This window comes from Manis pentadactyla, chromosome 8 (assembly GCF_030020395.1).
Source record: "Manis pentadactyla isolate mManPen7 chromosome 8, mManPen7.hap1, whole genome shotgun sequence".
NCBI lineage: Eukaryota > Metazoa > Chordata > Mammalia > Pholidota > Manidae > Manis > Manis pentadactyla.
Genome location: NC_080026.1, coordinates 107,522,434 through 107,545,781, shown reverse-complemented (window position 1 = coordinate 107,545,781; position 23,348 = coordinate 107,522,434). Strand labels below are relative to the sequence as shown.

The 23,348-nt window shown below is 34.4% G+C and overlaps 1 protein-coding gene across 1 annotated transcript in view; it reads left to right on the top strand.

Moving 5' to 3' along the window:
- Positions 1-23,348, top strand: part of TM9SF3 (transmembrane 9 superfamily member 3) — a 69,411-nt gene that overhangs the window by 27,964 nt on the left and 18,099 nt on the right. The window contains exons 7-12 of the mRNA XM_036886458.2: positions 949-1,115; positions 4,989-5,083; positions 7,987-8,117; positions 15,563-15,702; positions 18,324-18,392; positions 22,701-22,847. Coding sequence (XP_036742353.1) covers positions 949-1,115; positions 4,989-5,083; positions 7,987-8,117; positions 15,563-15,702; positions 18,324-18,392; positions 22,701-22,847 — 749 coding nt within the window. The remainder of the gene's footprint in view (positions 1-948; positions 1,116-4,988; positions 5,084-7,986; positions 8,118-15,562; positions 15,703-18,323; positions 18,393-22,700; positions 22,848-23,348) is intronic.

Here is a 23,348-nt window from a genome sequence, read left to right as displayed (position 1 = left end):
TGGAAGGATTAACTTACATTTAGTTTAGTTGGTTCAGAGGGGAGGTTTGCTTTCTAAATTGTTTTACTAAATTGTAGAACAATGTTGTAAATGAGCAAAAGTGTGTTCTGTAGAATGTTAATAGTTACTCTTTGTAGGTATGCTCCATCATTAAATAAGTTTGGAAAGCAGTTAAGCAAATTACCTGCTAGTGTGTATTGTGAAGTTTTGGAAGATAAAATATTTGGTGCTTTTCAAACATATCTGGCCAGGATCCTCTCTTCCCCACTGCCAAAAAAAAAAAAAAAAGAACAAGAACAAGAAATAAACCCAGGTTATCTTATGGGACTAATATTTCTTAAGGAACTTTTCTTAGGTATTTCCTTACTTAGGTTGAAAAGGAAAAACTGAATCCTTTTTTAAAAAATTCTATAGACAGTCAAGTATTTTTCCCCATATTTAGGTATATATTTCCCTGATACATTTTCTATATGTTTTCTTAGATTTCAGGCTATAAAAGGACATTTTTGCATTGTTAGGGCATATAGTACTGGTTTTGATGATTTCTTTTGCTCTCCATCTGAATTCTGGTTGTAAATGAGCCACAGTCATTATGTAAATGGCAAGAATAGTGACTGAAAGTAACAGAGAGCCAGTGTGCTCTTCTCCCAGTTTGACCATTTCTTTTTGCTCCTAGACCTTTCCTTTTTCCTGTCTTTGAAATTCTCTGAGCACAACCAGGAGCCACCTTCCTGAGCCTCAGTAAATGTCACAACACTTCAACACTATTAAGTTATTAAGACAATGGTTATTTTTAATTTGAAATGTCTTTTCTCAAAATTTTGAACCCCTTTAAATAGCTGTAAATTTGGAGGGAGGGAACTTAAAACTGTAATTGTACTTTTTCACCTATTTTATATATTTTAATTTCATCCTGAATGATTTTCTTTTCTCTCCACATATATATAGGATAGAGACCTAGGGGATGAATATGGATGGAAGCAGGTGCATGGAGATGTATTTAGACCGTCAAGTCACCCACTGGTATTTTCCTCTCTCATTGGTTCTGGATGTCAGATATTTGCTGTCTCTCTCATTGTTATTATTGTTGCAATGATAGAAGATTTATATACAGAGTAAGTGCATGTGCTTATTTAACTATATTTTTCTTTAATAGTTTTAAAATCATTGGTACCTTTTAAGTTAGTCATAATTAAACATTTGCTTATTTCATTTATCTTAGAATTTAAATAGCATAAATATCATTATTACAGACAAATAATGAACAATAATCTTTGAGCTGTAAGTATATTTTTCTGTTACATGCTAAAACTTACTAACGTTACTGAACATTTTGGTTGGTTATAAAGGTTGTGTTCCATTAGAGGTATAAGTGGAGTTACTGTCCAGAGCTTTTTGACAAAGTGAATAGGCATTTTTTTGAAAGCTGAAGATCCAATTAGATCTTCATAAGAAGCACAAAGATTTCACAGTTTCTGAATTAGTACTTCACACTTAACTCCAAAACTGGGAGACTTGCCGCAGAACAGAAGAAAGCATTGTAAATAGTAAAAAGAGTAGTGAAAAAGACACGTGAGATTAAAAAAATAATTGAATGACTTATTCTGTCTTTACGTGGTTTCTGGTACATTTTTTCTTTTGGGCAAAACCAGTTGCAACGAATTCTTGATTGGAGGTTTTGGATTATAAGAAAAAGTTTTACATTCACAAAGATCTCAAATCCCTATTGATTGCTGAGAGCCATGACGTCAATGAAGCAAACTCATTCTGAGCCTCAGTGGCAGAGGTTATAATTCAGGCACTTCAGATGCCACCCCATGAAGTCCTCAGTCAGAATGATACTTGTCTCCAGCTTTATTTCAGACCTCTATTTCAGTTCATAATGTATTCTTCCTTATATATGCCTGGCATATATAAAAAAATAAAAATGCAAAGTGGTGAGAAAATAAAAAAATTGCACATGTAATTTTTAACAGTCATTCCAGAGTAGGAATGTTTCTAAAGGATAAAAAGCAGATAATGTAACATGTGAAAAGTACTTTGCCACAGTGATGTCCATAGCAATCAGAGAAGAAAAAAATAGGACAAGCAGTAAATTGTTGCTGAAAGAATGAATCTTTAGTCATATATTAAATATGTAACTGTACAAAATTGCTGTTCCTTCCATTAGACAATAAGCTGCTTGAGAACAAGGACTGAGTCTTACCTTTAAGTTCTCAAAGTACCAACTTAAAGAACTTTGCATGTGAAAGCATCAGTAAATGCTTGTTGAACTGAATGAATATGTATTAAGCAACAAAACTGTTTCTCTGTAGTTTCTGTTACATCTCTTTAATGTAACCTTTGTGGTTTGTTTACCACATAAGGTTTAAAATAATAGACCACAACCTAAACTTCAGTGTTCTGGTGGGTAGTTCATATTTCAGGATATATTTCAGATGAACTAAAAACAAGAAAAGCATTTCAAATATTCCAAGAAGGAAGGCTTTACATTAAATATTGGATTAAATTCATCATTATGAATTGACACTGACTGTACAGCCACAGTCTTATGAGTTCCTAGTGAGTAACCTCTCCTTGAATCCAGGTTTTTGCTTTGTTCCTTCTCACATGTTCATGTTACAATTTTGGCAATTCCTTTTTTGTAGCAGAAACTCTTCTGCTTATAAACCTTCAGCTTTTAGAAATATAAAACTACTTCTAATAGATGCCATTAGCAGGAAAGTCATGCATTATTATTTTAGTCTGTCTTATCAATGGTTGTTCTATGTTGGGCTTACTTGAAATGAGCATGTACTTATATGATAAGTACTAACGCTGTATCATTATGATATAAAAATAACTGTGTTAGGTGCTTTATGCACATTAGCTCCTTTAATCCAAATACAAGCCTTGTGAAAGATGGGAGAGGTAAAGCTCAGAGAGGTTAAGTAATTTGCTCAGATCACACAGCTGTTAGTAAGGGTATTAGTGAGCTGTGATTTGAACCTAGGCACTCTTTCTCCGGAGCTTGTCTCTTAATTTTCTTTGCTGTGGAAATAAAAATAGAGATAATAAAAATACAAAGTGGTGAGAAAATTTAAAAATTGCACATGTAATTTGTAGCAGTCATTCCAGAGTAGGAATGTTTCTAAAGAATAAAAAGCAGATAATGTAACATGTGAAAATTACTTTGCCACAGTAATGTCCATAGCAATCAGAGAAGAAAAAAATAGGTGGAGGATCTGCATCAGTGTGGATGACTATTAGTGTGATATTAGCTCTTGAGAAGGCATAGTGCTTGAGAAGAATGAGTGAGTCTAGTAAAACACTGGTGGTCTGAAACTTACAGTGGTGAGTCGTGAGCTGGCAAGGTAGGTAAAGCAGCTCCTCCAGTCTTGGAGAGGTACACAAAGAGGACAGTCCCAATGAAAATGGTCCAATTTAGGTGAAAAATTCCCATGGAATTTTATGAACAAATAGGTGAAGAGTATATCTGATTTTTGAAACTGTGACTGATACTTAAACTTCCATTTAGTGGAAACGTGTCTGGGGACTGCAGGCTTAAATCCTTTGTAGTCACTTGGGTCCAGTCACATGAGCAGCCTTTTTGAACCCTCTCTGCTAATGCTAAAAACGTCTGACTGGTATTAGACTGGTCTTGGACTGAAGCAGCCTTTCAGTTTTCAGCATTGTTAGGCCTATGTCAGGCTTCACAGACCCAGTTACAAAAAAAAGAATGAGTCAAATTTGATAATGATAATCTGGAAGAAATATGTTAGTAACTTGAAGTGTTTAGTTGGGTTCTTGAAAAAACAATTTTGATTTTTAAAATTGATTAACTTCGAGACCCCTAATCTTTTAAACATGGGAATGACATTCTTATACCATATTTGCATTTAGCTAAATAACTGATGAAAATAAAATATTGCATGTTTTAACTATTACACATCCACCTTAAGAAATTGAGCATAGATATCTGGGAAGAAAAATGCTACATATTTCAAGACTATATGATATCTTTGTATTTCACATAGGTGGACAGTGGAATGTAGTAACAACTATTCCCCAGAAGGTGGTTAAATTATGAAAATTCTGTATCTTCTCAGTGTACATATTAGTGTGATGTTCTTATAAATTCTCTTTAAAAGCATATTCTTTAGCTCAAACTATATATAACAAGGTTATATCTTCTATCTACGGACTTTATTTTACCTTCCTAGTTATGGTGTATTTCAGAAATGGTCCTTTTATTAGTGGTTTAAGTACATTTCTATATCATGGCAAAATGATACTGTCATTTATCATTTTACTATTTCTCTTTTCAACTAGGCATTTCAAATACATTGTCCAGTTTTGTTCAACAAGAGACTTGATCTTAATTCTCTAGATATTATTGGAAGAGAAGGTTAGAAGTTGTTGATCCAAGTTTATGTTGATTTGTGAACCTATGGATTTTTAAAAAATCACTTTTAGCAGTGTAAGGGAAACTAAATAGGAAAAGTCTCATTTGTTATACCATTTGAATGAATAGCTAATATAGATTATACTATTTCTATTTTATTTCTGTCAGCAGGCAAGAATCTTAGTCAATTAAATTATAAAGAGGAATATTCTATTTTTCTTAACAGATGAATATCTCTTTCCATATGATGTGATTGGTTCACAGGGTAGAAAAACAATTTTAGTGCCAGCTTCTAATATTTTTGCCAACAAAATGTGAAATATTTGTTTAGAATATATTATGAAATTCAACTGCAGATTAAAAAAAATAGTATCAGCCTGGTATCATTTTTTTTATTAAGGTATTGATTCAGCCTGATATCATTTAAGTGCAGTTTTTACTAGTCATTCATTCTCTGTGCAACCTTCTGAGGTTCTTTGCAGTCCACAGTGATATTTTTGTGTGTCTGTTAAATTTATCTTTGAAATTAAATTAATGTTAATGTGATACACTCTGATATTTTCTTTGTTTTTAATTTAGCATATATGTTGTTTTGCCTTTTTAGAAGGGGATCGATGCTCAGTACAGCCATCTTTGTCTATGCTGCTACATCTCCAGTGAATGGTTATTTTGGAGGAAGTCTGTATGCTAGACAAGGAGGTAAGTTAAGAGTCATCACTTTGTATTTTTACTATTGATGTTAATATTTTACTGTGAGATATTTGGAATTTTAAATGGGAAATGCAGCCATTGTGAAATTCTCGGTTATTCCATTTCATGTAATTATCTCCATTTTCCACTCTGAAGTTTAGCTTTGAGGAACATGTGGGAGAGAGTATACTTAAGTTATTAATACTCTTTTGCTTTGAGATACCCAGCTCTTAGATGTGCTCCATGGGAGGCCTCCACATAGAGTAACTAGCATTATTGCTGAATATAAAGGCATGTTTCCTGGCTTATAGATAAGGAATCTGGACAGGAAAAGAATAGGAAGGAGAGCTGTTTATTTCTGTTGACTTAAATATTTATCAAAGGACCCTTTCATTTCTGTTACTGTGTGTCACAGTCTTTTGTTAAGAGCTCTTCATCTTAAATACCCCCTCACTTCTTTACTATTGTGACCTAGAAATGGTGGGAGATACATGGATGATACAAGAATATTATTCCTTGGTATTTCTTCCTGTTGATGGCATTCAAGGGTCTCAAAGTTCGTTTTTTCCCTGTATTTGTCTGGGGTCAGAAAAATGCTGACAGTAGTAGATTGGCATATTTCACTTTATGAGTGAAGGGTTGTTTAAAGACCTTAAAAATAAATTCTGAAGGAAGACTTGCTGATGTGATTTTCCCAGCCCACCCTAGGCAATGTGAACCTTAGGAGATCCTGCCCCTTTTAATAGACTATATTAATAGGTTATAGAAGCTGAGAGCTTAGGATCATTTAAAATTCCCCTAGGATATTCTGGTTTACCATTGCTTTTTTTATTGGTCTTACTACACTTAATGTGGTCTGTACTTTCAGTATAGATAATTCTTGGATTGCCTGTGGGATTATCATTATGGATGCCTGACTATTTTAGTTGGCTGTTCAGTCTCCACATTCCACCTCCAGATACAAGAAAGAAGTCTTACAATGAAGGACTACCATCCTAAGGAAATAAGGGTGACTAAGGCAATTTCTGTTTTGAGTTTTACCTGGAAACTAGTTAGGCTAAGAATTTTACAGTTTCTGATCTCCAGAAAAGTCTCCACAGCAGAAGTAGATTATTCAAAACAGGAAATTTATTCGTACATGGACGTAAATTTGCTTTTAGTCTGATCACAACTTAAGTACACCCAGCCAAATTTTACTACACTTACTCTTGAACACTGACAGAGTTCAGACTCAAGCCCAGGAGAATCAAATCTTGTCAAGTATGATTGAAAGGTTATTTTTTAATTGGCAATGCCCTCAGGAGGTCTGATTATATCCTGATCATTTGTCTGAACAATCCCTAAAAACTGGGTTAATGTAGAGGTCAAACCAGAGAATCAAGAATTTTTCAGCTATCTCAGGATCTGAACTACAGTGAAGTTCTAGGTCTTCCATGCTCTGGATGATGCTCTAGACCCTGTTTGAAGCCAGGGTAGCCTGGAATTTGACCAGAGTGTCCGAGGGTGTTGGAAGCAGCAGGAAGTACAATGCAGATGCCTGGGCTGTGGCTTATACCCAGTGGAGTATGTGTGGGGTTCTTTTCTGTTGGAGGGAAAGAGAGATGTAGAGAGTTGAATATGGAATTTATTAATACATGTCTGAATCTGAGAAGATAATGGCAAGCATGGGAAAAGAGAATGTTAAGAAGAGTTGGAATTAAATAGGAGAAATAATACTTAAGGTCAGTTGGATGCCAACCTGTCTGTGTTGTTCAAATGCTGAGTATTGGTTTGGAAAGGAGAGGTTCTTAAAACTTGAGAAATAAATTAAAAAGGTGAAAGTTCAGAATCAAGTAGTTTTTCGGGAGGAATGTTAAGGTTTAGAGTAGTAATTCTGTGAGAGAGATGTTTAAAAAGAGCTTCATGTAGACGAATACAAAGGTTAGGAGTATATTGCTTGTTTTTCCTGTAGCACTTTCTGTTTGGCTCCCTGTTGCTTATGGCCATGTGGTTGAATTGTTACGTTCTGCTCCTAAGCAGCATCAAGATGCCTCCCTGGTAGTGCACTCGCTTGTGCACGCTGATGGCTTGGAAAGATAGTTCCTGTTGCTCTCCTGGTCAATATGAGCATGATTTAAAATTTTTGATTACATAGTAAAACAGTCCTTCGTTTGATTATTTAAGTAATAGATGCTCAAGGTATAGAATTTTGGCAAAACAAAAAGGTACAAAGCAATAGTAAAAACTTAGAAGTCTGTAGTTATAATTGCTGAGAAAGAGCTTGTGAAACATTCTGTTGTTTTTTTCTTTCAAAATGTAGAAATAAATTTAAAGATATGTTTATAATCCTAATTACGGAGCTGAGAGTAAATTTAAGAATCATTTAACCAAGGTTTTAAAACGCTTTTTTTTTAAAGCAGTGGAATGACCTTTTCAAACTAAAGGTTACATGAAACTCTCATGTCTAAAACTGTTGAAAATAGATTTGTGATTGAAGCATACCTGGGGAACCTGAGCTCTTCCTTTACTGGTGATTTCATGGTACTTCCAGGAAGCTCCAGGACTCCAAGTAATAGTTTGAAAGCCCCTGTTTAGGCCAACTTTTAGTCTAGAAAGATTGAGTGGCTTACCAAAGTTCACAGCACTTCAGTGGCAGCATCAGGACAAATACAGAATATTTTACTACATTTCATTGCTCTTTCCCAGTTAACTTGCTTCAAAAGCTGTGTTTCAATTAGACATACTTGAATAGCTGGACTGGTCTTTATTATCTGCTCTTTTCAAACAGTTATTAGGATGTTAAACAGATATTAGAATTTCACAATCTTCACATTAAACATTTAAAGAGATAATTTGGTGCTAAATAATGACATAAATAAATGCCTATCTGTCTATCTGTCTTTCTGATTTTCATGACTTCCCTTCTCTTTCAGGAAGGAGATGGATAAAGCAGATGTTTATTGGGGCATTCCTTATCCCGGCTATGGTGTGTGGCACTGCCTTCTTCATCAATTTTATAGCCATTTATTATCATGCTTCAAGAGCCATTCCTTTTGGAACAATGGTAAGTTACTTGAATTTTATTTTAAACTGAAACAAAACAGTATAATCATTCTAAGACGAGTCCTGCTATCTCTCTAAAGTACCTCTAATAAGGCAGTCCTGGAAAGTTAGGCAAAGAAAATTTTTTCTTGTCTGTGAGCCAGTGAAGTGAAAGACCAACTTTTAAGTATGTCAAAAGAGAATATTGTCCTTTTTTTTTATCGGAGATGGGAGAAACTGGTGAAAATGTTTTAGAGGAAGAATAATGATAAATCAAGAAACATGGATGTTTTAAGATAATAGATGAATGCAGTGGTAGAAGTAAAGCTTCTCTTTAACACATCTTTTTTCAGTAACAGCATACCATTTTTAGGTCCTCATTAAGTATTTATATTAATATCAGTACTATGCATTGCTATAGATATTATCTCATCTTACCCGTAATCACAGACTTGAAATATTCTGGATTATTTAATATATTAAAACTAAAACACAGATATGCTGGTCCTTTACCAGAGTTCACCCACAGTCTCTAGATTCTTCCTGTTGTTACCTTTTTACTAGAAACCAAATTTTAGGCCTGCAGTAGACTTTAGTCTTAGTGTACACTTGTGCAGATGTGTACACACATGTTCACATGTTTGCAAGTTGCAAGGTGGTTACTGTTTTTCAGAGAGGCTAAACAACTTGGTCAAGGCCAAGCAGATAGTTAATGGTAGAGCTGCAACTGGAACCTGATCCTCTTTCTGAATTTTAATCATGATTTGGTTTTCTTTCTATTACTTGGGAGTTGTTGAATAGCTCCACAGAAATTTCAGATGGTTTTGATTGTTTTCCGGTCTAGGTTTTTCAAAGACACATTGTATATACATTTTTACTAAGTTTTTTAATACTTTCTAGTTAGGAGTATTTTTGAAAATTGCTTCAAAATTGAATTTTTTTTGCAAGCCAAAATAAAATAGTTACAAAAGAGTAATTTTAATTAATTGCATTCAGAACTAGAAAAGAATTTACTTCATAGCGGAGGAGTATAGATAAGCACTAAATCATGTTGGATAAGAGTGAGAAATGTGAGTGTTATAGTATAGTTAAGTAGATGATGTATTAACTAATTATAGAACTAAAGAATTGGAATTATAGTACCCCTATGTCACATATTATCTTTCAGTAGAATGTGGATGATATTCTTGACTTTGATTTATGCAAATGATTGTTAATGACTTACATAAAGGCATAGTGACTGATGATTAAATTGAAAAAGGACATGAGACCAGGGAGGAGATTAGTAATATGGGACAATGATGATAGCAACTCAACAATCTCTAAAGCATCTAAAACAGAAATGAGGTACCAAGTCTAACAGGATGAATTATAGTAAGGGCAGATATATTTGCATAGCATTTTGTAGTTTACAAAGCACTTTAACATTCCTTATCTCTTCTGGTTTCTAGAAGAACCCAAGATAGTCAGAGATACTGATGTGCATTATTCCTGTTTTACAGAACAAAAAATCAGGAATCCTACTTCATAGTTGACTCAAAATCATATTTTGTTTGTTGTCATGGTGCTGGTGGTGGTAATGATTTATTTTTGTTTTTTGTCTTTTTTTCTTTCCTTCCTTTCTGCCAAAAGTAGTTCTAGCTTTATTCTGAGAGTGGCAGATGGAGAATGTTTTATGCCCTTTTTTGTCTGTATGTGTTTACAGCTGTATTGAAGTATAATTAACATATGGTAAATTGTATATATTAAGAGTATACAATTTCATGAATTTTGATGTACTTAGATATTTGGGAAATGATCACCACAATCAAAAAAAGAATATTTGTCTAGTTTTAGAAGCTTTCTCATCTACCTTTGTAATTCTTCTGGCTTCCTCCTTTTCCCTTCATCCTTTTGCAGGTAACCACCCATCTGCATTACTTAGGATTTCATATGAATAGTAACACACAGTATGTTCTTTTTTTTTTTTCACTCAAACTTATTTTGAGATTTATTGGTGGTGGTGCATGTATTAATAGTTTGTTCCTTTGTGTTGCTCAGTAGTATTCCATTGCATGGATATACCACAGTTTACCCATTTACTCAGTAATGCACATTGGGTTGTTGCCAGTTTTGGGCTATTACAAACCAAACTGCTATAACTATTCATACACAAATTTTTATGTGGACGTCAGTTTTTGATTTTTTTGGATAAATGATTACAGTAGAACAATTGAGTCATGTGGTGGTTTAACTTTCCAAGAAACTGCTGAACTTTTCCAAAGTCGTTTTGCCATTTTACATTCCCACTAGCATTGTATAAGAGTTCCAATTGCTCTACTTTGTCTCTAGCACTTAATATGGTCAGTCTTTTTCATTTTAGTTGTTCCAGTGGATGTGTAGTGGTGTCTTTTTGTGGTTTTAATTTACATTTCCCTAGTGATGAATCATGTTGAAGATATCTTTGCTTGCTGATTTGCCATCCATATATGTTCTTAAATGAATGTTCAGACCTATTTTTTATATGTGGTTTGTTTTTCTGAGTGGTAGAAGTTTCCTCATATTGTAGATTCTAGTCCTTTATCTTATATGCATTTTAGAATTATAGTCTCCCGTTTTGTGGCTTGTCTTGTCAATGTCTTAAGAGTATCATTTGAAGAACAAAAATTACTGATTTTACAAGTCCAATCTATTGATTTTTCTTTCATAGTTTGTGCTTTTCTGACCTGTTTAAGAAATCTTTTGCCAAATCAAAGATAAATAAGCTTTCCTTGTATATTTTCTTCTAGATATTTTATAGTTTTAGCTCTTAAATATAGGCATATGATCCATTTTTGGTTAATTTGTATATTGTATGAGACAAGGATCAGGGGGTTTGTTTTTTTGTTTTGCTCTGGCTATTCAATTGTTCTAGCATCATTTGTTGAAAAGATTACTTTTTCCACAGAATTGCCTTTGTACTTTTGTTGATAATCAATTGACCATATATATGTGAATTTATTTCTGGACTTTCTGTTCTGTTCCCTTGATTAATTGGTCTTGTTTTTATGTCAGTATCACATTGTTTTGATTAGCTTTACAGTAAGTCTTGAAATCAAGACTTGGAAGTCATTTTCTTTTTCAAAGTTGTTTTGGCTTTTGTTTGCTTCTTTGCATGTCCATATAAAGTTTAGAATCAGCTTGTCAGTTTTTACAAAAAACCTGATGAGATTTTGATTGGGATTGCATTGAATCTGTAAATTTGGGAAGAATTGGCAACAATATTGAGTCTTAGGTTCATGAACAAAGCTCTCAACTTATTTAGGTATCTTTAATTTTTCTCTGCAGTGTTTTGTAGATCAAATGTTTAGGCTTTGTACATGTTTTGTTGAAGTTAAGTGTTTCATATTTTTTATGCTACTTGTAAATGGTATTCTTAAAATTTTAAATTCTGATTGTTTGTTTCCAGTATACAGAAGAATAATTGAGTGTTGTATATTGGTCTTACATCCTGCAACTTTGTGAAACTCATTTTTATTTCCAGTTTCTTTTTTGTAAATTATCCTAAAGACTTTTTTTACATAGGTTATCATGTTGTCTGCGACTTTGACTTATACTTTTCTAATCTGTATGCCTTTTATTTTCATTTTTGCCTTACTGCACTGGCTAGAACCTCCACTACAATGTGAGATAGAAGCAGTAAGAACAGACTTCTAGTCTTATTACCAATCTTAGGGGGAAAGCATTCAGTCTCATGCATCAAGTGGAATGTTGCCTATAGAAAAACTATACATTTTCAGGATGATGAAGTTCCCTTCTGTTCCTAGTTTGCTGAGAGTTTTTTTTTACCGTGAATGGAGGAGGTTGGATCTTACAGAGGCTTTTCTACATCTTTTGAGATGATCTATGATTTTTCTTTTTTCAGTCTCATAATATGATGAATTGCATTGACTGATTTTTTAATCTTAAGCCAACCTTGCATTTCTTCAATAAACCTTAGTTTGTTATGTATTACCCATTTTATATATTACTAGATTCCATTTGCTAAAATTTGTTTTTGCTTCCATATTTATGGGAAATCTATCGTTTTCTTATAGTCTTTTTTTTTTTCTGGTTTTGGTATTGGTATAATTCGCTTCATACAATATAAGTTTTTAACTTCACATTCAGTATTTCTTTTATTATAATAGTGAAGCAGCCCAAGAAACAGAATAGGGAATTATTTACTAGCATGTTGAAAATCTGGTAAAAAATAGATTTTCTATTATCTATGGGCTTCTTAAAGGCATTTATGTTTGAGTTGGTGATGCCCTGATTATTAGGTCCTGTTGTTGAGATGCTTAAACTTAAGTAAATAATTTTTACATAGACATAAAGGCATAAAATGTTTGAGGTAGAAAAAGAGTGATAAAAATTCTCTACTCTGAGCAGATGTCAAATTATTGCATAAACATAATGGCTGACAAGGTGATATATTTCTTGAGAATCACCTTACCTAAAAGCAATTACTATCTGTCACCCTAAATAAAATTTATATCCGTTAGCTTTCCAAACTAGCCTATCTTAGGCTGTATTTTCCCTTTCCATTCCTTTCATACCATGTATTTCCTAAAAGGCCAGTCTGGAAGCAAAGGTAGACTAAATAATAGCCACATTCTTAGTTTGCAACTAAGATTGAGAAGAGTTGACCAGTTGGTCCACGTTTGGGGTGTTAAGTTCTGATAGGTAGCACTTGTTTCTGACTTACTGTTGTAGATAGGGGATGCCGTCAAACTGGAGTAAGTCTTTCCCTCTACCTACTGCCTGTTTTCACTCTCTGTTGGTCTGTGAATAGTGGCTAGGCAGTTAGGGGATGGCCCTATATTGGTTTGAGTTCCAGCGTTTTTGCCATTACATTAAACTAATGGTTCTTCAACTCATAGCTGCTAAATTTCATCTTGAAATGAAACCTTAATGTGGAAGCCCAATATATGAAACAGATATAAGCATGAATCTGTTAGTATAAATAAATTTTGCAAATTCAGTACTTTAACATTCTAAATTTAATGAGAGCAGTAAAGCTGTGATGAATGCATATCTAATATCAAGGAGTCTGAATAACAGTTCAGTTATATCTTCTTCAATAACCAATTTATTTGGTTGAATATCAGTATTGAGAAAAATCCTAACTTCATGGATGATTTAGTTCCATGTGACTTTTTTTTTAATGGTTTGCCTTGCAGTCTCAGCCAGTTCTTTAAGTAAACTCATCCAGAACTTGAACATAAAGGAATAGGAAATTGGTTTCACACTCCAGTCACTAAGTTTCTAACAAACTGCTCACATTTTTTATCATGTATGAAAAAGTCAGATAAGAAAAGGGGCAAAAATTAAACAAATGCTGAACAGTTGATAATATCTTGAAGAAACTGTTTATAGGGTCCTTTTGACTATTGTTATGTTTTGAATGAGCACACAAGGCAAGATGTGCCCTCACTGTACCTGACATTTAATTTCCTATGACACACATGTACTATAGGGCATTTGCTTGTGCAGTTTTTAGTGATCAAATATGTGTAGCCCTGAATTCAGAGAAGAGGGGAGGGAGAATGAAAACCAGTGTAGCATTATAAATGTTCTTCATCAGTGACACATGACACATCTCTAAAAAGTCCAAATACATACACAATGATAGCAGGAAAAACTTTATTCTGAGGTTTGCATGAAAATAAGTTAACCTGGTTCTGATATCTACAGTGTATTAATATTTGGTATAGAACTCATTGAATCTGTATATTTTTTTATTACACTTAAAAATGTTTTTAAAAACCTATCGGAGTATCTCTCTACTTGCTAGATGGGATGCTGCCTGAATTGCTTAATAAAGCAATTTTGAATTGCTTAATAAAGCGAATTAGATCTTCAAAAAAAAAAAAAACTGTTTCAAAAAGGACACTTAAATCCAATGCTTGTGGAATTCCTGAGGCTCTTTAGTAGGACCTGGAGATTCTATGGAATAGTTCAAAAACCACTCTGCTAGACCATGTCATTCCACACAGGAATGTTTTCCTCAACTTCTTTTCAATTGTTATTTGACATTAGAGTTCTGGTAAATTAAAGGGAAAATACGTAGGTTTCTATTACATAAATCTCTTATCATTTGTTAGTTTTATATGCTTAATGATAACAAAACAATAATTAAGAAAGCAATTAATAGCAAAAATTGAGACACAACTCACCCCCCAAATATGTGTGAGACATATGTATAACTCACAGTCTATTCTAATATTTAAAATATCTTAAAACACCTGTTTATTTTTCATGTTTTACATATTCTTGTTACATTATATAAGCATAACTTCATATTATTTATAGGTCTAAGCTGAGACAGCAGTAATTTGAATTCCTAAGTGTAATCTTTAATATGGAAGTCCAGAACTCTAACTCTCATAACAACATATTTGATCTGAAAGGGTGATAGTGATACCATTTGGCTTGTTTAGAAAACACACACACACACACACCACCACCACCACCACCACCACACATATAAGGAATACACAGATTTTTTACTAATGTTGCTCCAAAATAAATTCTTTCCTTCTCATGTAGTCACTGTGGATTTTCTACCCCACACCACTTCATTTCTCCCAATCAGTGTCTTCACAGTTTTCATTCAACCTTTCTCTCACTTTTACTTTCTATTTATTAGAACCCAAAAATATGAACTGAAAGAGATCTTAGAGGTAATCCAGTCCTACTCCATTTTACAGAAGTTCAGAGTGAAGTGATCTTGCTGGCTGTAAAAGAGCTTGCATGTGTAGGTTCTTGAGTACCCAGGTTTATGTAAAGAAAAATCACAAAAGTAAATATTTTCCTAACTGACCACTTTGGCTCTAGAATCTCTGTGTGATCTTCCCTATAACTTTAGACTTTGAACTACTAACTGGCAGAAAAATATTCATATTATTTTAGTAATGATATATATATACACAACTAAAGGTATCCCTCTATTGTTAAGATAATAATACAGGGTAGACTAGAAATGAACATGGTCTTGGAGACAGGCAGATCTGAAATGAAATTTTAGTCTGGCCATCTGCTAGTTATGTGGTCATGGAAAGTGACATAGCTTATCTCCTTCATTGTAAAGTAGGGAAATAATGGGTAAGGCTCCTTGTGCATATTAGAAGCTCAGTAAAGTGCAGTCAATTAAGTTGGTTATAATGACAAAAGATAAAGGATATGTTGAAAGAATGACAATTCAAAGTGAGAGAAAAAAGGGCCATAGCAGAGTCAGTACGGAAGAATAGGAGAAATGGGGAACTATGGTAGATGGGAACAGTTCAGCTTGTATTTAGCTCATTCTTTTCCTGTTTTCTTTAATGTATCTCCTACATAATTTTAACCCGTATTGAACTTAAACATTTTCTTTTGTAATCAAATCATGTTTAAATTTTTAAGGTTCCCCTTTGTTTTATTAATGTTACTGTTCTCTGAGTAATCACATACATTTTAATTTATTTACAGGTGGCTGTGTGTTGCATCTGTTTTTTTGTTATTCTTCCTCTAAATCTTGTTGGTACAATACTTGGCCGAAATCTGTCAGGTCAGCCCAACTTTCCTTGTCGTGTCAATGCTGTGCCTCGTCCCATACCGGAGAAAAAATGGTAAAGAGATTGCTAAGTCTTATGTAACTGTTTCTCACAATATAAAAGTTCTTGAGGCTATTATGTATCTATAACTTTTAGAATTAGCATATATTTATAAAAATGACTATCTTAAGTTTCAATTTAAGAATTTATCTTTTTACTTTTTCCTTCAACCTATATGGTTAGGAGGACTAAATACTATACCCTCATTTCACTTTGTAAATATTGGTTCCATTTACAGATAAATCAGATGCTTCGATGAGTACGTTAGTGCCCAGAGGTGCATGGAAACTAAAGCTGCATCAGTAACAAGCCAAATTTGACCTGTTCCCTTGGAACATAGCCATACCTTCACATATTGTCTATGATGCTTTTACATTACAGCATCAGAGTTGAGTATTTATGACAGAAACCACCTGCAAAACCTAAAATTATTTTACTATCTGAACCTTTACAGAAAAAGTTTGCCAGTCCTGGCTGATAATTTCATTTTCCTTTCCAGATATTTTATTATTCTAAGTGATATTGACACACATTTGTAGCCATATATATAGTAGCCATTGAGTAATGAATTAGGATTGAGGCCAATTATAATTTACTGATTTAGGTTCTTTACCTTCACTTCTGGGCTAGCATAGAATCTCTCAAGTACATTGTCACATTTTTTGGCACGACAGGTGTTCTTGAGGCTCTCTCATTCAAGATGAATACTGAGAAAGAGTGACAGGTATTTCTGTTTAACAGCTGAACAGATTCTTCTACTGCAATAGTGTAAACTTAGTTTACAGTACAGTTGACCAATCAACTTTGAAGTTATGATTCTTGATGGATTTTTAATTTGAGATGATTTGTATTTTTTCAAATTTTGGACATAAATTGAAATGTCATTAGTATGTTTATATTTCTAATTTTTGTAAATCAAATTTGAACAGAATGTGAGCTCGCTGTGCATATATTTGCCTTTTAAAATTAGTAAATTGAATATTTTAATGTCAATTTATGATATCTGCATTGTTTTCCTAGCTCTTGTTAGCAGACAAAAACAGAACAATTTTACTGTACATTCATTACATCCCCTATTTCAAAAACAGAGCTGTAGTCTCTGTATTTCATAATAATGGATTTATATTGAAAAGCCTCTGTTCCTAGATACTTTACTGCATTATAAATACAACTTATGTTAGGTACTTATACAGTCTTTTGTACACTTGGAGATTTGTGTACATTTATAGAAATGGAGGCTAAATAAAATAGACCCTACAGTTTAAAGGTGAGTGATCTGTTTTAGTCTTAGGGGTTGTCCATATTATTTTTTCTTAGATTGATGCTTACGAGAGCTTTTGTAGTCTTTTATAGAACTTTTGTTTTTTAAAGTCAGTTACCTTTTTCAAATCAAGATTAGATTATTAAGGCCTATTGATATCTTAATGTTCATCTATTACTGGGGAGAATAAGGTTAACGGCAGAAACCACAATAGTTCATCAAGGCCACTGGGGCTAGTGAAGAAGAGGAAGGAACAACACGTGATCTTGATAACCATGGGTCACATTTAGGTGTAGGAAGGTTCGTTTGTATCTTAAATTTTTTTATTACGTGGGACCCAAAATCTGGATATTAGATCTGGCTCTCATTGATTATGTAACACTGGGCAGATCATTGGATCTTGGCTTCCTATAAAAGGAGGAAAGAAGACTACATTAAATGATTTTTTTTTCCAGCTCTCTAACTCTTTAATTTTCTTCTCAGTGTTTCAGTTTGTTCGTTCCAGAGATAATAGTTTAGTATATTTTATGTGCCAGATACTGTGTTGGGCACTGGGAATACCTAGATGAATACCTTTGCCTGCCAGGGCTTATAATCTAGTGAAGTATGTTATGTATGTAACAGGACAGTTCAGTAGAGCATAGTAAGTGCTGCCATGGAGTAATATTCAAGTGGCAGTGGAAGAATATGGGAAGGACCCTCCTGTTCCCAGACTTGGGGAAGGGCTTTACCAGAAAAACACAAGCCAGTGTTTGCAGAAGTGTAAGATGAGAGAAGGCATTCCAGGTGGAGGATTACCAATTGCAATTAGTAAGTATTTGTTGAGTAAATGAATGAGGTTTGAATTTCATTTTTTATTCGTTCTTTGGCTCCATTATAACTCAGAACTCTTAATACCTTAATTGTACAATTCATAGAAAAAAGAATTACTGAGCCAAGGGAAGTGTGAGCCAGGAGATGGCAAAGCCACAGTTTGGGAAATATTGTTTCAGACAGTGGGTTTTAAGATTTACTTTCCTTCCCTATGGCTTTTCTACAAGTAAATATGCCTATCAAGTTTTTAGAAGTTATGGAGAGGTGTAGAACAGGGGCAAACACTTAGATTCTTTCTTGAATTCTGTTAGTGTCAAGAATTTGTGTTCCCTAAATTCTTATCTAGGCCTTTAATGCTAGGAAGAATTTGACTATAACTTATGGCTAATATGAAGTTCTCTTTCTGTATTGTGCATTATTGAACTTCTGTTTTTCCTTTTAGTGGCTTGTTTCTATCCTTTAGATTATTTTTAAGGGTGAATCATCTGCTTTCTATTACCAGGATATTACATGTAATATGAAAATCCTACTAGAAATTTACTGTTAATTTAATATTTTCCAGGTTCATGGAGCCTGCAGTTATTGTTTGCCTGGGAGGAATTTTACCTTTTGGCTCAATCTTTATTGAAATGTAAGTTTTGGCAATGTACTTATGTTTTGAGGGATTTAATTGTAGTAAGAGAATTTAGGGGTCAGGGTGGATAGTCCAGAATCACCAGATGGGAAGGTATCTAACAAAGTTAGTCTGTTAATTCCATGGCTTCCTGAAAGGGGTCGACATAGTCTATCTAAAGGCAGTTTTCTGCTCTGTTCTCAAATATTCAGGGAAGTTTATACGTGTTTGTATTGTGTTAAAGACTTCTCTTATGTAACAGATCTTAGAAATCGAAGCATGAATGCTAGACCAGCCTTTGAGCTTATGTGTAATATAAGGAATTACTGGTTTTAGTTGTGTTTTTAAAATATTTCTGAGGATCCAGAACTAGTTAAACTATTATCTAATCTAGATCCTGACGTCTTTTTGTGCATAGTCATCCTAGTCCCCTTCCATAGAGGCCTGCAGGAGTGCTGGGGGAGTGTATATGTGCTCAGGTGTGGGAGGTGTACTACCTTGTGCCGACTTACCATGCTTCATGTCTGCATCCTTAGTTACCACTGCAAAATATAAACCGTTCTTTTCTCTGCCTCTGTTCCAATCATCCTTGAGGGGAATACTCTGGAATTTTAGGCAAGACAGTTCTTTGGAACTTTCTCAAGAACTCAGATTTGTTCCAATGATCCTTGAGGGGAATGCTCTGGAGTTTTAGGCAAGACAGTTCTTCGGGACTTTCTCAAGAACTGCAGTCATATACTCTGACTCTCCTGCCCATGAAATTCATGCCAGTTATTGTTACTACTCAAAATTCCCTCACACATTTCCAGATGCCCACTGCTGATTATCTCCTGTATGGTGAATGCCTCCTTAACAAACATAATTGCATCCGGTGGTCAGTTAATTGAGAAAGTTGGCTCATGTAAGGGAATTATAAAAAAAAATTGTGTGTGTGTATATACATATATGTAACATACTATTTTAACTTAAACCAACTAAAGGTACATCTTTCACTGATTTTTTTTTTTTTTTAGTATAGGGTCAAGTTCTTGTCTTTGATTGTCTAGTTGATGTTCTCATCATTTTTTCTTTGACATTCATAATCCGTCTTCTGTATTTTATAGTCTTTTTCAAGTGGAGGAAGAATGTAAAGACCAGTCTAAAGCATTCTAAGTGCAGGATCCTTCTAGATTTGTACATTTGTCCCCCAATCTTTTGTAGTTGTCTCACCCACACCTAATTTTATGACTTTTTTTAGTAACTCAGATTTTTCCAAAGCATTCAATGTTATTTCATAGAAATCACACATTCTTTTTGCTCCATATTTACTGGCTTAATTAAATTGTCTAATTACACTAACAAGAACAACTCACATAGATTTGTGTCACTGCTAGTGGTCACCTGCCTGCTGTGAGTGCACTGTGGTTATTAGTGCCTCAGAGGGATGGGAGTACATGTCACTCTAGCTCTTGGCTTAATAAAGCCAGCTCTACTTCCAGTCTGATACTGATTTGTGTCCTCACCCCGACTTGACCTCCGACTATTTTTCCTTCCTACTCTTGTCCCCGGTACCTTCTGGATCACATCTCTTCCTGCTTTCTAGGTACTCTGTTCCATTAGCTGACCTTTCTGCTGTATGTTAAATTTCTCCTCTGTTTGACCACTCTCAAAACCATTCTCCTCTTGGTAACCACAGTGATCTTTTTTTTTTTTAATTTTTTAAAATTTTGGTATCATTAATAAAAATCAGATGGGCAACATTGTGGTTACCTGATTCCCCCCATTATCAAGTCCCCAGCACATACTCCATTATAGTCACTGTCCATCAGTGTAGTAAGATGCTTTAGAGTCACTACTTGTCTTCTCTGTGCTGTACTGCCTTCCCTGGGCCGGTCCCCCTACATTATGTGTGCTAGTCATAATGCCCCTTATTCCCCTTATCCCGCCCTTCCAACCCTTCTTCCCTGGTCCCTTTCCGTCTGGTAACTATTAGTCCATTCCTGGGTTCTGTGAGTCTGCTGCTGTTTTGTTCATTCAGTTTTTGCTTTGTTCTTATGCTCCACAGATGAGTGAAATCATTTGGTACTTGTCTTTCTCTGCCTGGCTTATTTCCCTGAGCATAATACCCTCTAGCTTCATTTGTTGCAAATGGTAGGATTTGTTTTATTCTTATGACTGAATAATATTCCATTGTATATATGTACCACATCTTCTTTATCCATTCATCTACTGATGGACATTTAGGTTGCTTCCATATCTTGGCTATTATAAATAGTGCTGTGATTAACATAGGGGTCCATATGTCTTTTTGAAACTGGGATCCTACATTCTTAGGGTAAATTTCTAGGAGTGGAATTCCTGGATCAAATGGTATTTCTATTTTGAGTTTTTTTGAGGAACTCCCATACTGCTTTCCACAATGGTTGAACTAGTTTACATTCCAACCATCAGTGTAGAAGGGATCCCCTTTCTCTGCATCCTCACCAGCATTTGTTGTTCCTAGTCTTTTCTACGTTGGCCATCCTAACTGGTATGAGGTGATACCTTATTGTGGTTTTAATTTGCATTTCTCTGATAATTAGCAATATGGACCATCATTTCATGTGCCTGTTGGCCATCTGAATTTCTTCTTTGGAGAAGTGTCTGTTCATATCCTCCACCCATTTTTTAGTAGGGTTATTTGCTTTATGGGTGTTGAGGCGTGTGAGTTCTTATATATTTTGGATGTTAACCCCTTGTCGGATATGTCATTTACAAATATATTCTCCCATACTGTAGAATGCCTTTTTGTTCTAGTAATGATGTCTTTTGCTGTACAGAAGCTTTTTAGCTTGATGTAGTCCCATTTGTTCATTTTTTATTTTGTTTCTCTAGCCCGAGGAGATGCATTCAGGAAAAAGTTGCTCATGTTTATATTCAAGAGATTTTTGCCTATGTTTTCTTCTAAGAGTTTTATGGTTTCATGCCTTACATTCAGGTCTTTGATCCATTTTGAGTTTACTTTTGTGTATGGGGTTAGACAATAATCCAGTTTCATTCTCTTGCATGTAGCTGTCCAGTTTTGCCAACACTAGTTGTTGAAGAGGCTGTCATTTCCCCATTGTATATCCTTGGCTCCTTTATTGTATATTAATTGACCATATATGCTTGGGTTTATATCTGGACTCTCTATTCTGTTCCATTGGTCTATGGGTCTGTTCTTTACCAGTACCAAATTGTCTTGATTACTGTGGCTTTGTAGTAGAGTTTGAAGTCGGGGAGCATAATTCCCCCCCCCCCCACTTTATTCTTCCTTCTCAGGATTGCTTTGGCTTTTTGGGGTCTTTTGTGGTTCCATATGAATTTTAGAACTATTTGCTCTAGTTTGTTGAAGAATGCTGTTGGTATTTTGATAGGGATTGCATTTAATCTGTAGATTGCTTTAGGCAAGATGGCCATTTTGACAACATTAATTCTTCCTATCCATGAGCACGGGATGTGTTTCCATTTATTGGTATCTTCTTTAATTTCTCTCACGAGTGTCTTGTAGTTTTCAGACCACAGTCATCTTTTTAAGGTCTCAGTCTGATCTTGTCACTTCTTTGCTAAAGACTTCTCATTTTCATTGAAGAAACATCCAAAGTCTGTAAGGTAGCCAGTAAGTATCTTCATAATGTAAGATCTGGCTCTGATTGCTTCTCCAACCTCATATCTTAGCTTTCACCCTTTCTTTTAAAGTTCTAGCCATACTGAATTACTTTGGGTTGTTCTAAATATACTGAATTCCCTTATTTGTGAGCCTTTGCCTTTGCTGTTCCGATGCCTGGCACATTCTGCTAGCTTCCCCAAATGCCTTATCTGATTCTTTCCACTGACCCTCCCCCATGAAGCCCCACCCAGCCAAGCCAGTAAGATGCCCCTTTGGGTTGCATGGTAAACATGTGTCACAATGCATCATGATTGCCCCTTCCCTAGTTTTCCTTACTAAGCAATTTATCTCCTCGGTGGAGACTGTCATCTTCATTGTTGTGTTCTCCCTGCTTCTCTAATATATGGTAGGACCTCTGTTAATGTCTGTTGAAAGAATCAGTGATGAAAAAAGGGAACTAACAGAAGAGAATGAGAAAAAGAAAAGAGGCTAAAAGATCCTTTCCTAGTTTAATATGACTTAGGTAATAGAATTAGAGTAAAGGGTCTTTTTTTAGTGTAAAATCTTAATGCCCTTCTCTTCCTGTCCTATGAAAATAGCATGAAAGTTCTTCAGGATTTCTTTTCCTAATTATTTTTATTTTCTAAATTTTATGTTATATTACTTTTTAAAAGCCATGTTTTAATTTAGTAGTGTTTTTTTGTTTTGTTTTGTTTTAGGTATTTCATCTTCACATCCTTCTGGGCATATAAGATCTATTATGTCTATGGCTTCATGATGCTGGTGCTCGTCATCCTGTGCATTGTGACTGTCTGTGTGACAATCGTGTGCACATACTTTCTACTAAATGCAGAGGATTATAGGTGGTAAGTACTTATTTCAGGGAAGAACATTTGGGGACCATAACATTTTAAAATAAAATTTCAGTTGAAATGCTCGAGTTGAATAAGATATCTGTAGAGGAATTTTGCTACTAAAATAGTATGAGAATGTTTGCTAGTTATAAAAATGATGAAGATTTTAAAGGAAAAAATCAATCAAAACTTTCTTGTATTAATCAGAGTCACTGTGTAGGACATATTTTTACAAAGTTCTTGATGTAGAAAAAGCTTTATGAGGAACCATTGCTCCATTTTAAAAACAAGTAGTCATGTCTGAGAAAGAGGAAATGGTTTATTTAAGGTCACTGTAATAGGCAATCTGACAAAATCCAATTCTTAAGATCTCTCCTATTGATATATCGAAGTGCCATGTATATACACTTATTTTTAAATGTACAGAATTTTAAAAGTATTTCCTAATAAAATTCTTTGCTTTAAAATCTTTCAGTGCCATTCATTGAAAAGAGTTACCTTTTTTGTTTTTCC